This window comes from Aphelocoma coerulescens (genome assembly GCF_041296385.1).
Source record: "Aphelocoma coerulescens isolate FSJ_1873_10779 chromosome Z unlocalized genomic scaffold, UR_Acoe_1.0 ChrZ, whole genome shotgun sequence".
Taxonomy (NCBI): Eukaryota; Metazoa; Chordata; class Aves; order Passeriformes; family Corvidae; genus Aphelocoma; species Aphelocoma coerulescens.
In genome coordinates this window covers 19,235,521-19,255,696 of record NW_027184085.1, presented here as the reverse complement: position 1 = coordinate 19,255,696, position 20,176 = coordinate 19,235,521, and the positions used below count along the sequence as shown (strand labels likewise).

Here is a 20,176-nt window from a genome sequence, read left to right as displayed (position 1 = left end):
CAGCACCAGTAAACACTCAGGAGAAGAAACAGTACAGCTTGAAAGTTAAAAAGGTTTGCCAGACTGTCCTTATACCAAAACCAGCAGACCCTTTTCCACTATGCACATAATAAAAAAACAATGCTAATATGAGATTAATATGAAAACAGACCTTCCCTGTCTCCCTCCACCCATCCTGCAGTTACTTTGCTATTTCTACACAAATTCTCATTAAGAGTTTGGCCTTCCAAACAATTCATTGAAGTGAAAGTTTCATGCCTATGAAAAGGCAGATCTAAGATGACAAATTCAGCTGACAACCTGTTGTCATCCTGACTGGTCTCTTCCTAGCCTACACACCTAACAGGTTTCTCTGTACAACAGCACAAAAATTAACAGAGAGGAAAAAAGCTTCAGCTAAGCACAATCCAAAGCTATGTCCAGTTTCCTGTGAGAGCATACCCAAATCAAAATCCAATTTGAAGCCAACAGTTCTGTAGTACAAACACCAGGGAGGGTATCAGTATTAAGACCTGCAGTTGTCTTCAGTACAGATTACACACCACAAAACTCCAGTTTTAAAATAATCAGGAACATGAACAGCTGTAGCAGTGTCACATGAGACAATCAGAACACAACAAATCTTCTCAAAAGTTAAGAGGTGCTTTTGTGCTCTAAAAATACGCAGAGCACTCTTGTAATCACCACCAAGTGAAAATAGCATGGCAAATACAGGAAAAGATTCCCAATAAATCACTTGTCTCTCCTGAAGAAGTTAGTGCCTAACCAACACATTCCTGTGCTTCTAACAGCATCTCTTACTTCTTCCTGCAGTGAGGCTCAGTCATGAAGCAAGAAAAGATACTGCATCATTTGTGTCCACCGAGAAATTCAAAGGAATTGGTTATTATAAACCTGTGTCATACAAGTCACTTCACTAATTCCCCCAGTAACCTCCTGAAAGGTGGCCATGACAGTCACTGAACATAACACAGAGTTTTGAGCAAATGAACAATTATCCAATAAGCCTTTTGTTACAGGAAAGCACTGAAGTCATCTAATCATCTCTCTCATGAGCCAGTTTATAAGGAAGACAAGAAGATAACCGGTCAAAGCTCTTCCAAGTCTCAGACCATTCAAACATACCAATAAATACTATTCAAGAGCTGACTTTTTTTGCATATCATTGAAATTATATGAAAATCAGAACTAGTACAGTGACCACAGAGGAGGAAAAAAAAAAAAATTAAGTCTTATATAGAACAACACAAATCAGACCACCTCTAGGCAACAGTGAAAAGAATTTCCTCATCCAGCTCCAGATTCAGAATTTCTCTTAATCAAAGCTGTTTCAGGAATTTCTGTGGCAGGCCTCCTCTACTTTCAATAAGCAAGTTTTTCCATGTTTTTCTTCTCACTTACCTGTGCCTTCAAGTAGAACTTAATATAATTTCTCTTCAAACACCAGTTCAATGAGGTCAAACTGTTCAAAGCAAGACAGGTCTAGAAGGCAGTTTTGCACTACAAACTCAACATCTGCAGCACAGCAGATAAGATAGAGTAAATGGTGATCTTACATTCATCACCCTACAATATTAGAATGAGAAATTTTTTTGGTTATTTGTTATAGGGTTTTTTTTGTTAACTTTATTATTTTTAATCTAAGGAATTTTATTAAAGATCAAAAGAAGAGAATGATAGTATGAATCCAAGAAGAACACGACCTTGCTAAGTAAGCAGAAGAACTCACTTTTTCCTTAAAATAACTATGTAATCTTTTAGTATTGTCACATGGAAAGAAATTCCGTGGTTTTATGTGAGTCTGAGAGGAAAAGCAGGAAACTATGTAAAGTCTTTTAGAACCCAGCTTCCTTTGGTAACAGTAGTTCATTTTCTTATGCTGCCTGCATTTTCTACTTTGGCTTTTGGTGTTTTAGTGCAAAATAGTGACAGTCAAAAAAGACATACTGCAATCTCACTTACTAGGAAGACAGCAACTTATGTAAGAAACATTTCAGTTTTATGGATAATTTTCAACTAACCTAGTCAAATTCATTGCAAAATGTTGTAACTGATCATCAACTTAGAATAGGAAATAAAAAACTTCCTGCTATTTTCAGTGATACAAATCTCAAATCTTTCTCCAAAAATACACTATACAATAATGAGCAATGTGACATTCTGACAATGAGAAAATAGCTGACAAAGACTAACATTCCTATGATTAGTTTAATTATAGACTTCACATTTATCAAGTCTGCAATAGCTTGTCATTTCTCTTGCATTAGCCATCGTATAGCTAATACAGATATAAATATCACCTGTCCTTTGTGTCCCTACCCCTGCCTTCCCTTCTTCTAATCACTCTTGACTGTTTGAATTTTCTGTGCCTCTCTCTTACTCCAATTCTTCCTTACCGATTAGCTCATTAATATTCAGGTTGTTAACAACTCTCATATGATACATGCCTTCAGCTCATAACACCTGAGCATCTTCCTCTATTGCTTAATGTCCGGCCTCTCCTTTTGTTTCACTTCCTTTCCACTGTCACGATTACAGTCAACAACTACAGCAACTGCCTTGCCTCTGGCCACATCCCCATAGCTCCCAAAGCCAAAAAAGACCACTGCTCCTGAAATTTACTTTCTTTCACCATCACCTCTCTGGGCCTGTCAGGGTCACAGCAGCACAAGGAGGGAGTTTAAGCTGCAGAGGAGTCCTGTTATTGAAAAGAATTGGTTTTTTCTGCCTACACTGTAACTAACACACATGGTTTTCTTTATCTTAATATTAAGCATCTTGGTTCTGTTTGTATTGCAAGTTCTTTGAATAACAGTCATGCCTCAAATATTTAACACAAGACCTGTTCTGTCAATTAAAAAAAAAAGAAAAGAGGATATTTTTAGATATTAGGTAACTTATTCTTCTCCCCTAAGTTGCCCTTATACTTACAGCGCTGGTGACCTGAGAAGACATTTCTACCAGGTGACTTTACAGGAACACAGGACTCTAATAAACTAGGTGGGTCACCTCAAACCCACAACTACCTGCTCTCAGTTCTGCAGGGTCCATAAAAACACCATGTCAGAAGCCTCACCTCAGACCCAACACCCTTTAATAAACTCAAGTTGTTCACAGCAAAAAACAGCCATTAAAATAATGTGCAGCTGAAAAAGCAGGAAAGATCAAGACCTCTGCTATGCTGTAACTGCTGCAGCACTAACACGAAATACAGTTTTTATGTTTCTCCTGACTTCATACAGAAACCAAATCCCAAAGGTTAACAGAAGTGCATTTAATGAATGAAAAAACAGTAACACCTACTTCCTTCTACACTTTGCCATTAAAACAGAATTCCACAATCAAAATATCAGAAAACTAGTACAAAGAACAAAATAACAAGAAGACACCACTGGTAAGTTGGCAAATGAGTTCCTTGAAGCAATACAGCTATACAAAGAACACCACTACTCAGTTTTCACTAGCTGGAAAATACAAGCATGAAGCAGAGCAGGTCACATTATTAACAGTGCTGGAAACATCAAGCTCATTGCTTATAAAGTCTTTTCCCTATTCCAAAGAGTACCATTTTCTAAACATCTTAAAACAAAGGTTCAATAGTAGAATCCCCCTTAGTAAACACCATTGTATCACAGAATAACTCAGCTCAGAAGATAACTAAGCAGGTCACACTTCTGAATGTACAAAAAAGCTCAAAACCTATGAAATTAAGCAAAAGGAAGAACAAGTATCAAACTCACCATGGACTTGATTGATTTCTGAATTCTGAGAAAGAATTTCATCTGCTAATTTTTGAGCAGTTGGCAAAACTTCTGTGTGGTGTACTGTGATCAAATACTGCACAAATTTTTGTAGTTGGTCTCTGTTCATTTGAAAGAGTGTCTCTGAAATGGGAAGATGCAGTTTGACCTGATCTGGCTTGCGGATCCGGTATAAAGAGAGTGCCACAACGTGGGCACAGTAAAATATGTCCTTGTTTCCACAGCTACAGGTCACTGAGGTAATCTTGCAACGATCAAAGCTGATAGCTACATTGCAAACAGTTTCTGGCTCCGATTGCATTGCAGGCTCTGTTACTGTGCCACTCAAGTGGAAACCTGTGCGGGGAAAAAGAGAACTTAATGATATATGTAAAATATTATCTCTCATTATCAAGAAAGTTTTGTTAATAAAGTCTGTGGCTACTTCTGAAAAATGATACATCTCAAAGAACTTGCTTTAATAAAAAATACGATTAATCCTTTATTCTATACATACCTCTTTCATCTCCAATAAAACCAAAAGGGGATTAAAAAATCCGATCACAAGCCCTATGCCATTCCATCACAGCATTCATGGAAGTTTGACAGCAAGAGAAATATTTATTTGGTAAGTGACAGCTGCAGAAGCAGAGCAGCATCCCATAAAGACCAATGTGAAAATACTCAGTAAATTTGCAGCAATTTTCCAAACCCCCCACCAGGGAGCCTGCAGCACCTACCGGCAAATTTAAGCACTCTAAGTGAGAAGGAAGCAGTGCACTCTAGCGGCGTGAACTTAGGTCCTAGTCTCAACTGATTCACTGACAAGTCACATATCCTCTTTGCTTATGCTAAAGCTCACCTTCACCCAAGTGATCCAGTAGAACAGCTATGTTTGTGCAGCATTTTGGACATGCAAACTGATGTAGTTACCAATACACAGGATGTCAGATTTATAGCACTGAATGAGACACATATGAACTGTTCCAGATGTCTGCACTATGGTCCTATTTTTCAATCAGCATAATAAGCACAAGGCAGAAGAGCTAGGTTTGCATGGACTGTAAGGAGGCATGGAAACCCTAAGCAAGATGTTTCCTTCAGCAAATATGCCATGTGACAACACAGCACAAGATCTCAAATGCTGAAGATTCAAAGGAAGCCCACCTGTCTGCCCAACATGAATGCCCAGGTTTGGCTCCCAAAGCTTTATCACTGAATAGCAAAATAAGGGGGCTTCTTTTTGATTTTACATAAGCATGATATTTATTTCAGCTCAAGCATTAAGTCAGAGACACAGATACAGGGCAATGAAACTGAATTTCATATGCCATACCAGCATTAAATTTGGAGAGTACATATTAAATCTGAGATGGATACAAGTAAGGTATTATACAACAAGTACTTACAATGGAAACAATATAAACCCACACTCCCCCCAATGTCAAAAACTGAGCTAATAGTCTTGAAATACCAAAAAAGTGTACTGCAGGAAGCATTATCACATGAAGATTAGATATGGGGGGGACAATATATGCATAGCTCTAATCCAAAATGCTGTATCACAAGAAATGTTTAAAAAGCTCTTCATCTTACAGGAAACAAAAAGGAAAATCCCTTATTTTTTCCATTTGTTCACACTGTACGTTTCAGAGCAGGTTTTGCAGTCAGCATCACTGCAGTATTCTGATACTATACCCTAAACAAGGTCATATGCACATACTAACCTTGACTTTGCAAGGGGATGTTTCCCAGGTAGTTACAAGCCAGGGCTGAAGAGATAGTGTGAAGCACACAGAGAGGAAAGGGAGTGGATGAACAAACCCAGGCACAAGCAGTATTCTTGCTCCCACTCACCCCTTGTTGAAAGAAAGGGAATGGAAGTACCCTGCACATCATGAGCTCCTTCCTCCGTCTTTCCTTCGGTTTTTAAGTAGTCACAGCATGTTCCTTTAAGTGTCTTCTCTCAAAAAGAAAGGCTTTGTTAAAATTTAACCAGCTCTATTTATTTCTGGTTCATTCCCAGTGAGTGGAAGTTGAATTGGTGGTCCCAAAGAAACTGCATGGGAGACTATTTTTTTAATTCCACTTCCCTGTGAAGCATACATAAAAAAACCCGTCTACAACCCATGAGCTAAGGAAAAATCTAACACTTGAACACAGAAGGAGCCTGATCCTACTCTCTCCTACTCCTTTTAAGTATCTGAACTCCTATTAATTACAGCGGAAAAACACCAAATGAAAGATTTTCTATTAAACTGATGCAAAATAATAATAAAAACAGACCAACCAGCTAGTCTAACCATATTACCACTTTTAATTTGCCAGTACATTGGTTCAAGCATTCAAAAAAGTTAAAATCCTCCTGGAAACATGAAGGTCTCCAGAAATACTCAGAGTTAAGAGCAGGCCTGCCCTTAAATCCCTGCACCGCTCAGATATAAACACAGGTCATGGCTCCCTCTCCACTGAGGGGTTTCTACTAAAAATTCACAAGCACCAAAATTTAGAAACATTTAGAAACACACATACTGGTCTAAACGATGACAGCACTAATACAGTCACCTTACCTAACCTATCCTTCTTAACTTATGCAGTTTAAACAAAAACACCTGCTGCTCTTGCATGCTAAAGACATAGAAGCTCTGTACTAACTATCCCACCAGGATATGCCTCCTAATTATGAAACACTGTTTTCCTCCTCTTTTTCTATTTGAGTTTTTAAAGAAAGAAATTTTTGTTAGTAAATATGACCTTTAAAAAGTTTAAACCATACCAGAAAAAACAATCCAGGAAATTTTAGCTCAGAAGCACTGGCAGGGCTGTTAGAATTTAACCCACCAGAAACCAAATGACAGCATCAACCAACATCTTGACCCTCAACACTGCAAATACTGAACAGGGAGAGCTATTCTCCTCCTGATGACGTAACTTAAATATTTTGTTAACCTAACCATCTAATATTCTTCAATTAAAATATGAAAAGTTTGTAGCAGGTAAAAAGCTGATGCACTGTGATTTGCTATAAAGTGTTCACCAGCAGTAATTTATAGCCTAATTTATAGAAGCAAGATGTTACACACTCCTGGAAAAAGACAAAAGGAATCACCTGTATGGGGAGTCGAAGAAAATGACATTTCACTAACAGGTCCAAAGGAGCAGAAAAAGTCCCTTCAGCTAAAACCTGCAAGGCCTTACCCTAAACAAGTACTTCCCTTCACAGGGAAAATTTCTGTTTCACCCAAAGTTACAGAACCTTTGCTAGAAATATTTATCCATTCCAAATAACTCCAAGAACACTGAAGTTTTGCTTTTTAGTTTAAGAGCTCATTCATTACAAGTTAAAGACAATAAAAGAGTTGCAGGCAGAAAACTGTGTATTCATGACAGAAGCTATTTATAGAACAGGCATGTTTTACCTTTTCTTTCAGTGACGGGCAGTTTGAAATGTTTGTTTTCAAACCAGCATGTGATCAGTAACTCAAGCTCAGCTGACATGTTCAATGCACAGAGGCTTTGCACTCTGCAAAAATGTGGTTAGAAAAGCAGCTGAAGCATTAAGACAACGTATAAAATAAGGCTCTCTTACAACGTTACTTTGCTTCTGTTGGACACTCACTTCAAACACACCTCAAATGCCATTTAACAGCCAATAAAATAAAATTCTCAGCTGTCATACTTTTAGAAGGGGACTGTGCCAAAGTGACATCAGGAAGAAAGCATTTAAAAGTCTGTGAATTTTACAAAGCAACTTTTGCCAAAATCTGCTAGACAGCGTCCAATCCATAGACTAAAAACATTCTGGGACTTTAAAACCACCCAATAATTGAAAATTCACACTATTACAATGTAGTACTTGCCAGCACAAGTATATATGCTTGTCATAACAAAAAAAATATTAACGCTTTAGAGTAAAACAAAAGCAAGTTCAAACGGTAACACACTAAGGAGTAGAAAAAACAGCAGCATGTGGAGAAGCAGCAGCAGATAGGCTTTTAGTTACTCAAGTCAGAAGCAAATTTTGAAATAGTGAGTTTCACTACCTAACAGGATAAGTAGCAAAATTGCTGCAACAAATAAGCATCATTAATGACATCTCGTGAGTGTAATTCATCTCTAATGTCACTGTTAAAAAGCATCATCCTCAATGTGCCCAAGTCCAAAGACGTATTTTGAAAACAAACAGACCAAAATAAACAAGAACTATCAGAAGTAGCCATGTAAAATTTTGGGGGGTGGTGCTGTCTATGTCTCTGTGTGTGTGTGTGTGTAGTCAATAATTCCAGTGGCTAAAAAAAACCCACACCACCAAAAACCAACAAAAAATTACTCTAAGTTTACATTTGCAATTGAAGGATTTGATTGAAATACATCCATAGATCACCACTGGGTATTGTTTATCCTTTACAGAAAATATTAAAATGTCAGAACTGGATTACAGCAATACCCCAAAGCTTAAAAAATTGTGTTCTTGATTAGCTTTCTGTCATGTGCCTTTTGAGAACATTGTCCATGCCTCATCCACTACGCACATGTTCTCCTAAAATCAGGAAGTACACCACCAGCTGTACTTGGAAATGAATGTTCTCCTTAACATTGATCCACTGACTCTTTTCCCATGTATACATACTGCTTGCTAGTCAGGAACACACAGGAGCTGCTTTACTTTCCCAGAAGAGGCCAGCAGATTAAGTTACTGAGAAAAAAATGGAAGAGCTTGTTCTGGGAGGTGGATAATTCAGCATGCAAGACCAATGCAGGTACCTTCCCCACATGCAACTTTCCATTGGCTATCAGAATTGTACTCTCTGTCTCCAGGAATCTTTAAAATAACTTGCAGGCCTACCTACCAGCTAGCATTTATTCAGACTACTATATTACTTGGCGAACACAATCACTGTAAATTGTAAACACCTGTTTCATCTTGCCTACCTAAGAAATGCTTCTGGAAAGTAGTTTCCAACCATGCCCATTAGATATTTTTTCCATATTTACATCAGTGGTTGCATTTTTTTCTTTTTTTTTAGACAAGCAAAAGTCTAAACCATGTTTATCTCATTCAAATTTTGTCTTTTTAGAAGTGGTTTTCCTTTGCAGTGGTAAAGTAGCATCCTACATTCAATTCTGTCTGAACTTTGGAACACTCTAAAAACAGATAAACAACACACTTTGAAATTATTATGAAGTCAAAACCCTGCATGCCAAACTTAGCCTGAAGCTAATTTTAACAGCTTCTTGATAAGCAGAGAAAACATTGATTTAAAATAAAATATATTCACCCATCATATCTTAAACATGCCAATACAAAGATATTAAGTCGGAAAAGAAATTAAGCACAGTACATAAGATGTTTACTATTTCTCATCAATGCATAGGGTATAGACAAACTTATGTTTTGAGATCAGTGCCTCCTAAAATAAAATTAGCATTGCCCCTGCACCCAAACACTAACAGAGGATGCGTCACAACTAACCACCTGGATTCCATAACTCCCTTCCATAAAGACAGTAGTCATAATTTGGTATTTCAGTACATTTGGAAGACAGGGAGAGTAGCATTAAGTCCACACACAGAGGACACTGACAACTTGAAAGTTCACTAGCACTGGCACACTTCCAAGAACATGCACACTGCAACAGAGGAAGCCATAGTGACTTGAACAACAAGATTTATTTGTCCCAACACTGAGTTCAACAACTGCACTTAAAAACACCATCTTCCAGGTCTACTAGCCCAAACCTTCAAGTCTGACAACTGGTCAGCTAATTATTTCTGTTAGACAAAGGTCTCCACTAACCCCCCAAGCCAAGTTTGATCCTATCTCTACTGCTCAAAAGCAGCTACTTACCACTGCAGCCCAAGCATGGATGACTGCAGATACATCCATCAAGACTACTCTTCCCTAAAAAGAAGGAAAGGCTGTCCAAACAGCAAAGAAAGCAGGAAAATGCCTTCTGCTGCCCAACAGCTATATCAGATCTGGACTGGGTTAAGACAGATCCAGACTGCAGCAGCTCATGCTGTCTGGAACAAAACATGCACCAAATGAGCACGGCCCCAAGGGTCCCTCAAGGTTTCACTGCTACCCCTGTGGTTAAACAACTTGCAACCCACCCCATAGGAACACCATACAGACGACAGAACGGCATTCTCATCAGCACTGCTCACAACCTCAGATCACGTCTCTGCAAAACCTGAAAGTTGTCTTCACTTCAACTCATTTAATACTGATATTATCAAGCCCATTTTAGGTGTTTGTAGCATTAGGCTTTGTAGACGGAGGGAAAGCAGCAAAATCTTGGTGCAAGAAAGAGATACATTTAGAATGGTGCTTTCCAGACAGCAGTAACAGAGCTTTCCCCTAGCACAGTGATGCTCAAACTGTGATCTAGGATGTGGCAAATGATGCTTATGGCTCACGAAGCAGAAGTAGAGCTGAAGCAGGCAAGCCTCTTCAGTTAAAGGCTAAACACAGTGCCAAGAATCACTAAAACTGTGAATGCTGATAGTCTTGTGAAGTCACAAGGCTAGCAATCCATGGCCGCAGGTCAGCCTCTCTCAGGTATACAAAGCAAGCCTTTTTGTTGGTTTGTTGTTTGTTCTTTGTTTTGGTTTTGTTTTCCAGTTTTGCAACGTTGTTTTGTTTTCAAAGGGCATCAGTTTGAAACAAACTATGCTCCTGTATGCTACAAGCTTAACAGCTCCTTTCTCAGTACCACGTACCCTGAGAGCACCTGCAAACAAAAAATTTCAATGTGAGCCTGGAAACCCCAAAGCTGATGGATAGCTAAGTAGAGTTTATTGTGAGAAACCAGCAGATAGGAGATCTAGCTATATACATGACATTTTTTCTAATAATATAACTCACAGACATCATTTAATAGCAATTTACAAAAACAAGAATGCGAAGAAATCATCAACTTTGTAGAATGTGGGCAAATTAACATTTTGTGACTTACAATGCACAGAATATCGCAATCCTCAAACTTCTCAGGGAGACCTAATGGGCTAGGTGAGGTGAGAGGAACTGCCTGGAATTGCCACACAGCAGCGTGCTTCAGCAAAACTGAAATCACGTCATCAAATCTACTCTGATGCTGAATAAAAACTGGAAATAAATTTAAAATTAGGGCAGGGGTAAAAAAAAGTGTAATAAGGATAACTAATACTCAAGAAAGTTGCTAGAAGTGTAAGCTTTTAAGGCACCATGCTGTCCAGATCATCTAGCTAATGTACACTGAAATGTTTATAAGTAAATTTTAATAGAATATAAATGTAGGCCAGCCTCACACTCAAGTTTACATTTATCCAAAATGAAGGCTAGAAAAAAGAGGTTAAGAGAGATTACTAATCTACATTTAAATTCTGATAAACAAACCTTCACTCTCCTGGCAAACTTCACAAGCCAGTGTTTATTGCAAAGGGAAACGCTTGAGACGGGAGAATGTGCAAACAGTCTGCAAGGAGCTGCACCCTCAGAATACACTGAGAGTGCCCAAGAACAAGGACTGCTTATGACCAGTCTTCATAGGATCAGAGCAAAGATATTTGTTACTAGCTTTCAAGGAGGAATTCACTCCTGCTGTGGTGGGGACATGCTAACATCTTTCCTGCAAGAACCAGGCAGCAGAGATTCCTCCCACAGCCCAAAGTACCCATCTCCCTAGGTGATACCATTTCAGCTTTAACTACAACTTTGGATTTTAATCAAATTTGCAGGGAGAAACTATTATTGCTTGCTACAGCATAAGTAAAATATCACAAATCAGAAAGTGACTGTAAATGAGTAAGAGCAACAAAACTAAGCAGACTAAACCTCCCATTAAAATATCCTTAAAGCCATACAAGAAATACTCCTGCATTCAAAACGGTAAACATCCAGAAACTGTAAGTTATTTTAAACAACTCAGAAGATGCCTTGCCTGACAAACAGATAAATTATGATTGTTTTTTAAAGTTACTATTTACAGCCTTATTGCTAAGAGCAAAAGTTTTTGGTATTGTATGTCAACAGTTAAGGTTTATCTTCAACTATGAATCGCCTGTCTCCACCAAAAGAGAGTAACAGAAGTTAAATTACCTGAGACCAGAGAAAACCTTCAACAATACCTGTTCATTTTAAAGGGGGAGAAAGAGGACAAACCCAGTCTGACAACTTTTTTTTTTTTTAAATTCCCCTCTGCCAGTTCAGCCACATCTCTGCCCTATCCACATTCTTTATTGCTGCTACCACACGGTCTTTGCTTATGTTACACAGGATATATCAGCTTTACTTCACTGTCCAAAGTTAGGGTTCATCCTAACAAGTAAAGCATTAGCAGCAGTTGTATATATGGCTTTTCAAGGACAAACTGAATTTGACTAACAGAGGGCACAGAACAGCACAAACTTCAACAGAACGTGTGTGAAAGCGAGATGGAAAAACCTTTAACATTACATCCTGCTTGACTCATTGCTTTATTATCAGTAAGAACTGCTTTTTTTCTTACCCGCTTGCTAAGGACTTAGTCAAACTTGTATTTTTATATCAGAATGAATCAAATCCTAAAAAGGAAGATAACAGAAATCACTGATGTAAACTTGGGAAGAAATTTTTTAAATATTAGAAAATTACTCCTTCCTGGAAAGAATATGTCTGGATTTCCACAGCCATACTTACAGTTTGGAAAACCCAGCACAGGATGTCTGAAACACAGGCATCCTGCAGTACTTAGGTACTTAGGTCATTCCAACAAGAGAAAACACTTAACTGATAGAGTAATTTAAGACTGCACTCAAACAGTTCAAGTCTAGGCTATGCAAAAACACAAGCCAATATAATTTTGAATCTAAACTGACCTTCCATCAGGAAATGTTATACTTTGCCTAAAAGAGGAAACTGCCACTCCCATTTCCATTACTAACTGGGGAATAAATAATTTTCTTTTGTTTAAAAAGGGGAGGAAAAAAAAAGAGCTCAATGCTGCATTTCTGCCAAATGAAAAATGGCACTAAAAGTCACAGAATGTAAAGGAAACCCTTTCTTTATGGCCATGATTCTATTCTTGCAGTTGTATACTAAATATTCATAATGAAAAACATTCACAGTGTTTTATTGCTTTATTTTTTTCAACAAGTGCTTATGAATTACTGCAGGAATCACTGCTATTTTATTCATAATCAAAGCAGAGGTGAAAAGAGAAAAACAGGCTTTTAAGTGTGAAGACAACAGTCACTGTGTAGGACTTTTGGAAGGGCTCAGTTCATTCTGGACTATAAATTTTACAAGAGAAATGTTCTCAGCAACTTCCTCTGGTCACCAGAGCATTACAAAGGATTCCAGAAAAAATAATGAAGTACAACATAGTATTTACTAACAAAGTAAGAGAGACAGAGCCACAAAAACCATAGCGTTGAAAGAGTTCCAGAACTGAAGTCTAAAAATCCACCAATATCACAAGTGAGTCACCCTTCCATGGCTGAAGCCAGCATTGACGGAAGCATTTCTTTCCGAGCTATCCAGGGCTAACTGCAGTAGAGTCACAAATGAGGACTGGAATCCCAAAAATACTACTGTAATAACAATAAAAGTGTTTTAAAGAAAAGGTCAGAAAAGGTCACTTGTATTACAAACCAGAATATCCTTGATAACACTGGCACACAGCCTAAACCCACACAAGTGGACATCCCATGTGAAATCAGGTTCTTGTGGTTCACAGTTTTTCCATACTGTTGCTAAGTTAGATCTTAATCCATTTCTCACCATTTCAATTATTATTCAATAAAATCAAATCAGTATACAGTAGCCACAGCAAGTGCACCCCATTGCCAAAGTTGGCAAGTCTTGCCACAGCAGTATTCTTCCATACACACATGCACCACCTTTTCTAGACATCAGATGAAGAATTAAAAGGTTTCATGTAAGAAAAACTAATTTCCAAAGGCACCAAAAATTTTGAGTGTATGCAATTTTCTTTAAGAAAGTTAATTTTCTTTAAGAGAAAACTGAGAAGCCCACCTCCTTTTCTCTAAAGCCACACACTACTTCTCCTTGAACTAGCACGGCATACCACTTCTTTTCAAAAGCCAAGAAGTTTTTAGTAATACTTAACTCTAACCTGAGGCCCTCAGAAGTTTAAGATGTTACACTTATTCTGACTGTTAATCAAAGGTTCTAGACAGTATATCAGCACGTAACATGCCATTCAAGCCTCCATTAACATGCAGAGGCTCTAAGAATAAAATGCAACATAAGACTTTTTTTTCCTAATTCATGCCTCACATCCATAAAACTTTCCAGACACCAGCAAGGTGATAGCAAAAAGTTCGGAAAAGAAGGAGGATGACAAAGAAAAACAGAACTGAACAAACAAGGAAGCAAAACTTCCATGATAGATTAGACAATCTAAACAATCTAAGAAAGGAGGACAAATTTATACGGCAAAATACTATGTAATTTTTCATTTATTAAGCAAGTTACTGGAATTTTGCATTTTGTATTTCAGCCTAAAGATCAGCTTTTATAGTACATAAACTATCAGAAACAAACAAAAAAATACCAAACAAAACACACAAACAAAAAAGCATGTCTGGTAACATATAACATTTCTAACTTCCACTGACAAGCCAATGAACACCTTACAATTACCTTTAGACAGAGAAAAACAAAATAATTACAACACCACTACCATTTATTTCACTTTCATAGTGCAATGCAGGGAGACATAAAAACAAAGCAACAGAAAGGATGGCAAGTGTCTCTACCAGTAAGCCAAGCAAGAAGATGCTTTCATGAGACCTCTACTTTTCCCTGGTGTTAATTTCTTCCTGGGCTTCAGCTTCTGATAACCTATTTATACTAGAAGTATTTGCATTTGTGATAAGCTGGCAGCTGGCGTACTTCTGGAGGTGTGGTTAATGCCTCATTTTGTTAGCTTTGGTTGCCTACTGAAGTAGTGAAGAGCTGGACTTGCCAATGAACATGAAACCCAAACCATAAGACTAAGAACACTGATGAATAATTTTTTGACTCAATGTTGTGTGTTGATTTTACTTATCTCAAACCAGACACTGCTCTTGTAGGGGTACTAAATATCCTTTTAGATGCAAGTTTCATGCCTACAGGGCCACCTTTTGCAATAATGAAAGGCTCTCTGACTATGCTCTTAACTTTTATCATAACCTACATCTAAATATAATGGGGGGGGGGGGGGGGGAAGAAAACTTTCCAAGTTCTTGAAGAAAATCATGTCTTACTTGGACTGTGAAACAGATGCAGTAAAGACAGTGTCAAAAAAGCAGAACAGGAATCAGGCCTCTAACATCAGTTGTTGATACTATGACTACATTAAAGATTGTTTTCTAGCTTACAGTAAGACTGAATTCAGTGAGGTATTGGATTACTACACAACATCACTGGCACCTACCTAAGGCTGTATTGTCATACTGCATTTAAATAGCAAGACACTGCCAAGATTACTTATGAATTACTTTTAAGTGTTGCTCAATATACTTGGATCGAGAGAACTATTTGAAGTAGTTCTCTGTCACAATAAGAGAGACAATAATAGTAAAACATAATTAAATTCAGTATCTAGCCTCTCTGACAGTGACAAAGAACCATCACCTGAAAACTTGGCTTAACAGTGTCAGTATCCTGGTCTTAGCAAAATAAAACTCAAATACTTCAAAAGTCAGGCTCCTTAAATAAAAGCAGATAGATTTATTTTCTTCATACTTGAAATGGTTCAAAAGAAATTTCAAGTATCTAGAAAGAATGTTCTCATCTTGTCCCATGCAACAACACCCCCATTCCGTTCTGTGAATGTCCCCTACTTTCTCTGAGCAGAGTAACTTGAAGGAAGGCAATTGGGTATTGTGTCAGAATGGTCCAGATTTTAAAATTATAATAATGCCCAAAACAAGTCCATCCATACCCTCTTCAGACAAATGGGAAAGAAAAGAACTGTTTCACTGTGCTTCCAGAAAGTCAACCATGATTCAGGTTATTTTATCTGTTGAGAAATGGTTAAGATAGATCATTTACTATACCATGACAGACTACATATCAAGGATTATTAATCCCTACACCTGGCTTTTCTTGTTTAGTTAGTAAAACAGGAGGCTTCCCCCTCTGATAAGGAGTGAGACTGAAATCAGGACCTACAAGCACTATCAGCAACTTGCTTAGAAGTCTGTCTTTTCTTTCAGCAGTCAGAATCTCTGGGTGAGAGAGAGTGGGCCACACTGAGATACCTATATGGTATCTCCTCCCTTCTTAAATTCTCCAAGCAAGTCTTAAAAGCTAAACTTAAGATTCAGAGACCTAGCTTGGTCCCAATAATGTTAGGATATCAGCAATATCAGTAATGTTGATATTTTGAGGTTAAATGCGGTCAGTTTCCTACCTAAATACTTGACCATTAGACTGACTGGTTTTAAAATACTTTAAAAACATGTAACAATGTCAGCAACGAACCTGGAATACCCATCCTGTTGGCTTCTGCTTACTCAGCAAGAAAATCCTGTTTCTCAGCAAGAAAACTCCTAGTTCTTACTATTCACAAGACAATGCTCATGAGATGTGCAAGTGCTATCTGAGTCTTCCAATCTGTGACCTACATTAATCAGATCAAAAAGCATTCTCACATGCTCTGAAAAAGGAATGAGGGAATTCATTGCTCACTTTTTCACTGTCAATTCTCACGTATGTTTTTGCTTGGTTTTAGTCAATCTGCTCAAGAAGACAAGAAGTCATCTACCATCCCTGATGAGTCACCCGGACCAATCACCATGTCATCCCTGCAACAGGTATTTCACATGTCCCTTTGCCACAACAATTCCTCAATCTGAATACAAACAGCTAATCATCTCTGCTGGTTTTGGCAGAGTTAATTTTTCTAAGAGAATTGGGCTTGCATGGGCTATTATTTTGGATTTGAACTGGAAGCAGTATTCATAACAGATGTTTTACCTGTTGCTGAGCAGCGCTTACACAGGGTCAAGGCCTTTTCTGCTCCTCACCCCAACCCACCAGCGAGGATGCTGAGGGGCACTAGGAGATGTGAAGGGACACAGCCAGGACAGCTGACCCCCACTGAGTATAGGGATATCCCATCCCATATGGCATGATGCTCAGCATACAAAGAGATGGGAACAAGGAAGGAGGAGCCATTTGCAGTCAGTGTTTGTCTTCCCAAGTCACAGTTACATGTGATTTAGTCCTGCTTCCCTGGAGATGGCTGAACATGTGCCTGGCCATGGGAAGTGGTGAATGAATTCCTTGTTTTGCTTTGCTTGACTGCTTGGCTTTTGCTTTACCTAAACTGTCTGTGCCTCAGTTCATGAGTTTTCTCACTTCTACTCTTCTGATTCTCTTCCCAATCCCACTGGCAGCTGTGGCTGTGCAAGGCTTAGTTGCCAGCTAAGGCTAAACCATACAGCATCTCTCTTTATGAATTTACCCCCAAGAGTTCAGAAATGTTGCTCCATTAAAAGCACATCTCAGCACATCCTGCTGGTTAGGGCTGCTGGAACACACTACCCCTCCCCGATCCCCTCCGGTCTCTGATGGACTATCGAGCTGAAATTAGCTATTCATTACATGTGAAGGAGTCTCACATAGAGCAGCACCCTGCTGCTAAACACTGCTATTTTACATGGCAATTTTGCAACTATAGCATCTGCTACCTTACTAATATGTATATTTAATGCCACTGCATAATGTGCAGAATTTTATGCTGTTCATTGCCTGTTTGTTCAGATATTACATGCTCGTAAGTAGCACTATTTCATTTGAAAAACACTGTACTTTTTTTATGAGGTCTTCTCCCAGGCGTTCCTTGTAACAGAGCCCCAAACAAGCAGCTCATGGACTATTCAGGACCAAAAACCCCCATGACACGGGGTGAGACAAGCTTCTGGCCTGCATTAATATAATTTAGTTTATTTCCTGGCTCTCACTCCCCCCAGGCTATAGTTTTACATTGTTCTAATATGAAGGGAACTGAAAAGGGAAACATATCTTGACAACTGGTCAGACATGTACTCCAGGCCACTCTTGCCACTGGAAATACGAATACTCAGAGCAGTGGCCTCTGCAACAGATTTTGTTCTTTCTACTAGAGGCCACTCAAAGAAGTAACATTAGGTTCTATCCCATGCAATTATTAATAATTTTGTTCACAGAGCAAACTACCTCAGAGGAAAAAAAAAAAAATCAAAGTTTTAAACTAGAGGGTTTAGGAGTCAAGTATGGGACCAACACTTGCATGTCAGGTATTTCATGGCCTTCAGGAAAAACTTCAGTATGCTCCTACACAAAATGTCATCTTAGAGTCCAACCAGTCCACCCCTACACCTAATTCAGGGGAAAATTATTATGAATAAGGTTATTCCAGGTGGCAAAATGATTGTCCATCCAGTCTAGAAGGCAGTAAGCACTAGCATGTATGGTTGCCAGCTCAGATTTCTACTTGAATTACATACTTCCAAAGCAACCAAAGTACAGGAAATGAATCTACTCTGCATAACTGAAGTGATGCCCTCTGGGAAAGACTACTTTAAATCTGATTTTGAGTAAGCGGTAATCTGCTCCCTGTTGGAGGGCGAACATAAATTCAAAGCAAAGGAGATTCCATTATTCTGAGCTAAAACAAGCTCAACTAGACACTCAGGGTTTATGCAGGTAGACATTTGCTCTAGAATTAGTTTTCAGACCATTCTGATGGTACAAAGATTTGGGAGCTGTAACACTTAATTGACCCCACAGGATACTTTTAGGATGTTAGGAACAAAATTCTAACTGGTCCATTCTCCTTGTTCCAAGCTACAAATAAATCTATAGATGATTAAGGAGTGACAGAGACAGCCCTTACTGGCCAGGCAGAGCCTCAGTCTAGTCATCTCTTTTCTGCTATGAGCATTCAGTAGTCAAATAGCCTGCTGTTTCAATATGAAAGGATGCCCAAGGCTCCTTCAGTTACAAAGCAGACAAGCTTCATTCCTAAAGACAAAAAGGACTTCCAGTGGACTGGGCCCTTCTACTCACCCAATGCACACGAAGGCTGCTCTGATGTGCAACTCAAACTCTGTGCCCTGAGAATTTTGTAGAGCTAACCATCACCCTAAATCTTGAGAGCATAAAGGTACCAGGAGGCTGACACAGGTTGCTGCCTGCAATGCATTGCTGATGGGAGTGAGGACAGCAGAGAAGACTGTACCGGGAAGGAACTGTAGAAGGAAAGACCAACATCTGCTCCTTAACACACATATGCACACATGCAGGGTTTGTATGCAACCAGAACAAGAAAATTCTCAGTTAATTGCCTACATTTTGGATCTACTTCAGACATTACATAAAGCAACAAGAACATTCTCATTTTGTATGTGTGTATGCTGCTACTGGAGTATATAAAGTTTCTCTTTTTAAAGCAATAAATTTGAACAACCCATCAGTACCTCTCAAGATGATGCAATGGTTTTCCGATCCGTAAGGAGGGACCATCACAGCTTGACATTTATAAAGCATATGAGGGTGAGCAGAGTAATTCCTCAAATTAATTATGCCAGATTCAGAACAAATAAAAACAACAAAATCTACTTCTTCCACCACAGGCCCATTTAACAAAGACAATCCCCATGTAGTCCACATGAAGAGAAACAATTTGAATGCCAAAATCATGAAGCAGAACCTAGACATGTCTAAAAAAGACTAGTTTTTGTGTTGTTTTTTTTTTTTTAATTCATCTACACGAAATTAATAAAGCAGAAAAAGGACCTGTTCTATTTTGGCATGGGAAATTTACTATGATTTCAAAATATCCCTGCCAGTGATAAAACTGGTTAGAAAGAGAATTCATTTCCTTTTTAAGAGTAAGCATGTCACTGTCTGAACACTTTGTTTTGAAAGGTGATGTTTACTTTTTACATGAGAGGTCAATGCAAATTACAGATCTTCTAGACCATGAAAAACAAGACAGCTAAAGAAACAACCTTTTAAATTTCTGGAAAAATGCTGAATAAAAAAAATAACTTGTTCAGTTGTCCAGGATATTAAGGGAAGTAACCTTTGTGTTTTCCCTTCAGTCTGTCTTCCAAATAAATGAACATTAGAAAAGCCACAAGCATTATTCCTATTTCAGGTGAGTTTCAGAGATTTTGTTTCTCATCTAGCTGCCCCTGCAACCTGATTATTTACCACATGTGGACACGGAATTTTTATATGACCTCATTCTCACAGCCAAGCGAAGTATTTCTGAAGACATTTGTAAGATCTATTGCTGCAATAAAATGGTGGTTAATTAAGTAAAGAAATTATTACTTTTAAAATATTCTACAATCTTACCAGGATGAAACAAATACTACTATGCTATACCACTTGTAGCTATTATTTCAGAGATAATATTGAAATCAGCAGCACATTGACCTGAAAACAAACTACTTAACCAGTTTCTTTC

General features: G+C 38.3%; 1 protein-coding gene across 3 annotated transcripts in view; it reads right to left on the bottom strand.

The window, feature by feature from the left end:
- The window catches only part of ZSWIM6 (zinc finger SWIM-type containing 6), a 110,796-nt gene that overhangs the window by 45,864 nt on the left and 44,756 nt on the right, over positions 1-20,176 (bottom strand). For all 3 annotated transcript variants that reach the window (XM_069001335.1, XM_069001336.1, XM_069001337.1), the window contains one exon: positions 3,741-4,097. In XM_069001335.1, coding sequence (XP_068857436.1) covers positions 3,741-4,097 — 357 coding nt within the window. The remainder of the gene's footprint in view (positions 1-3,740; positions 4,098-20,176) is intronic.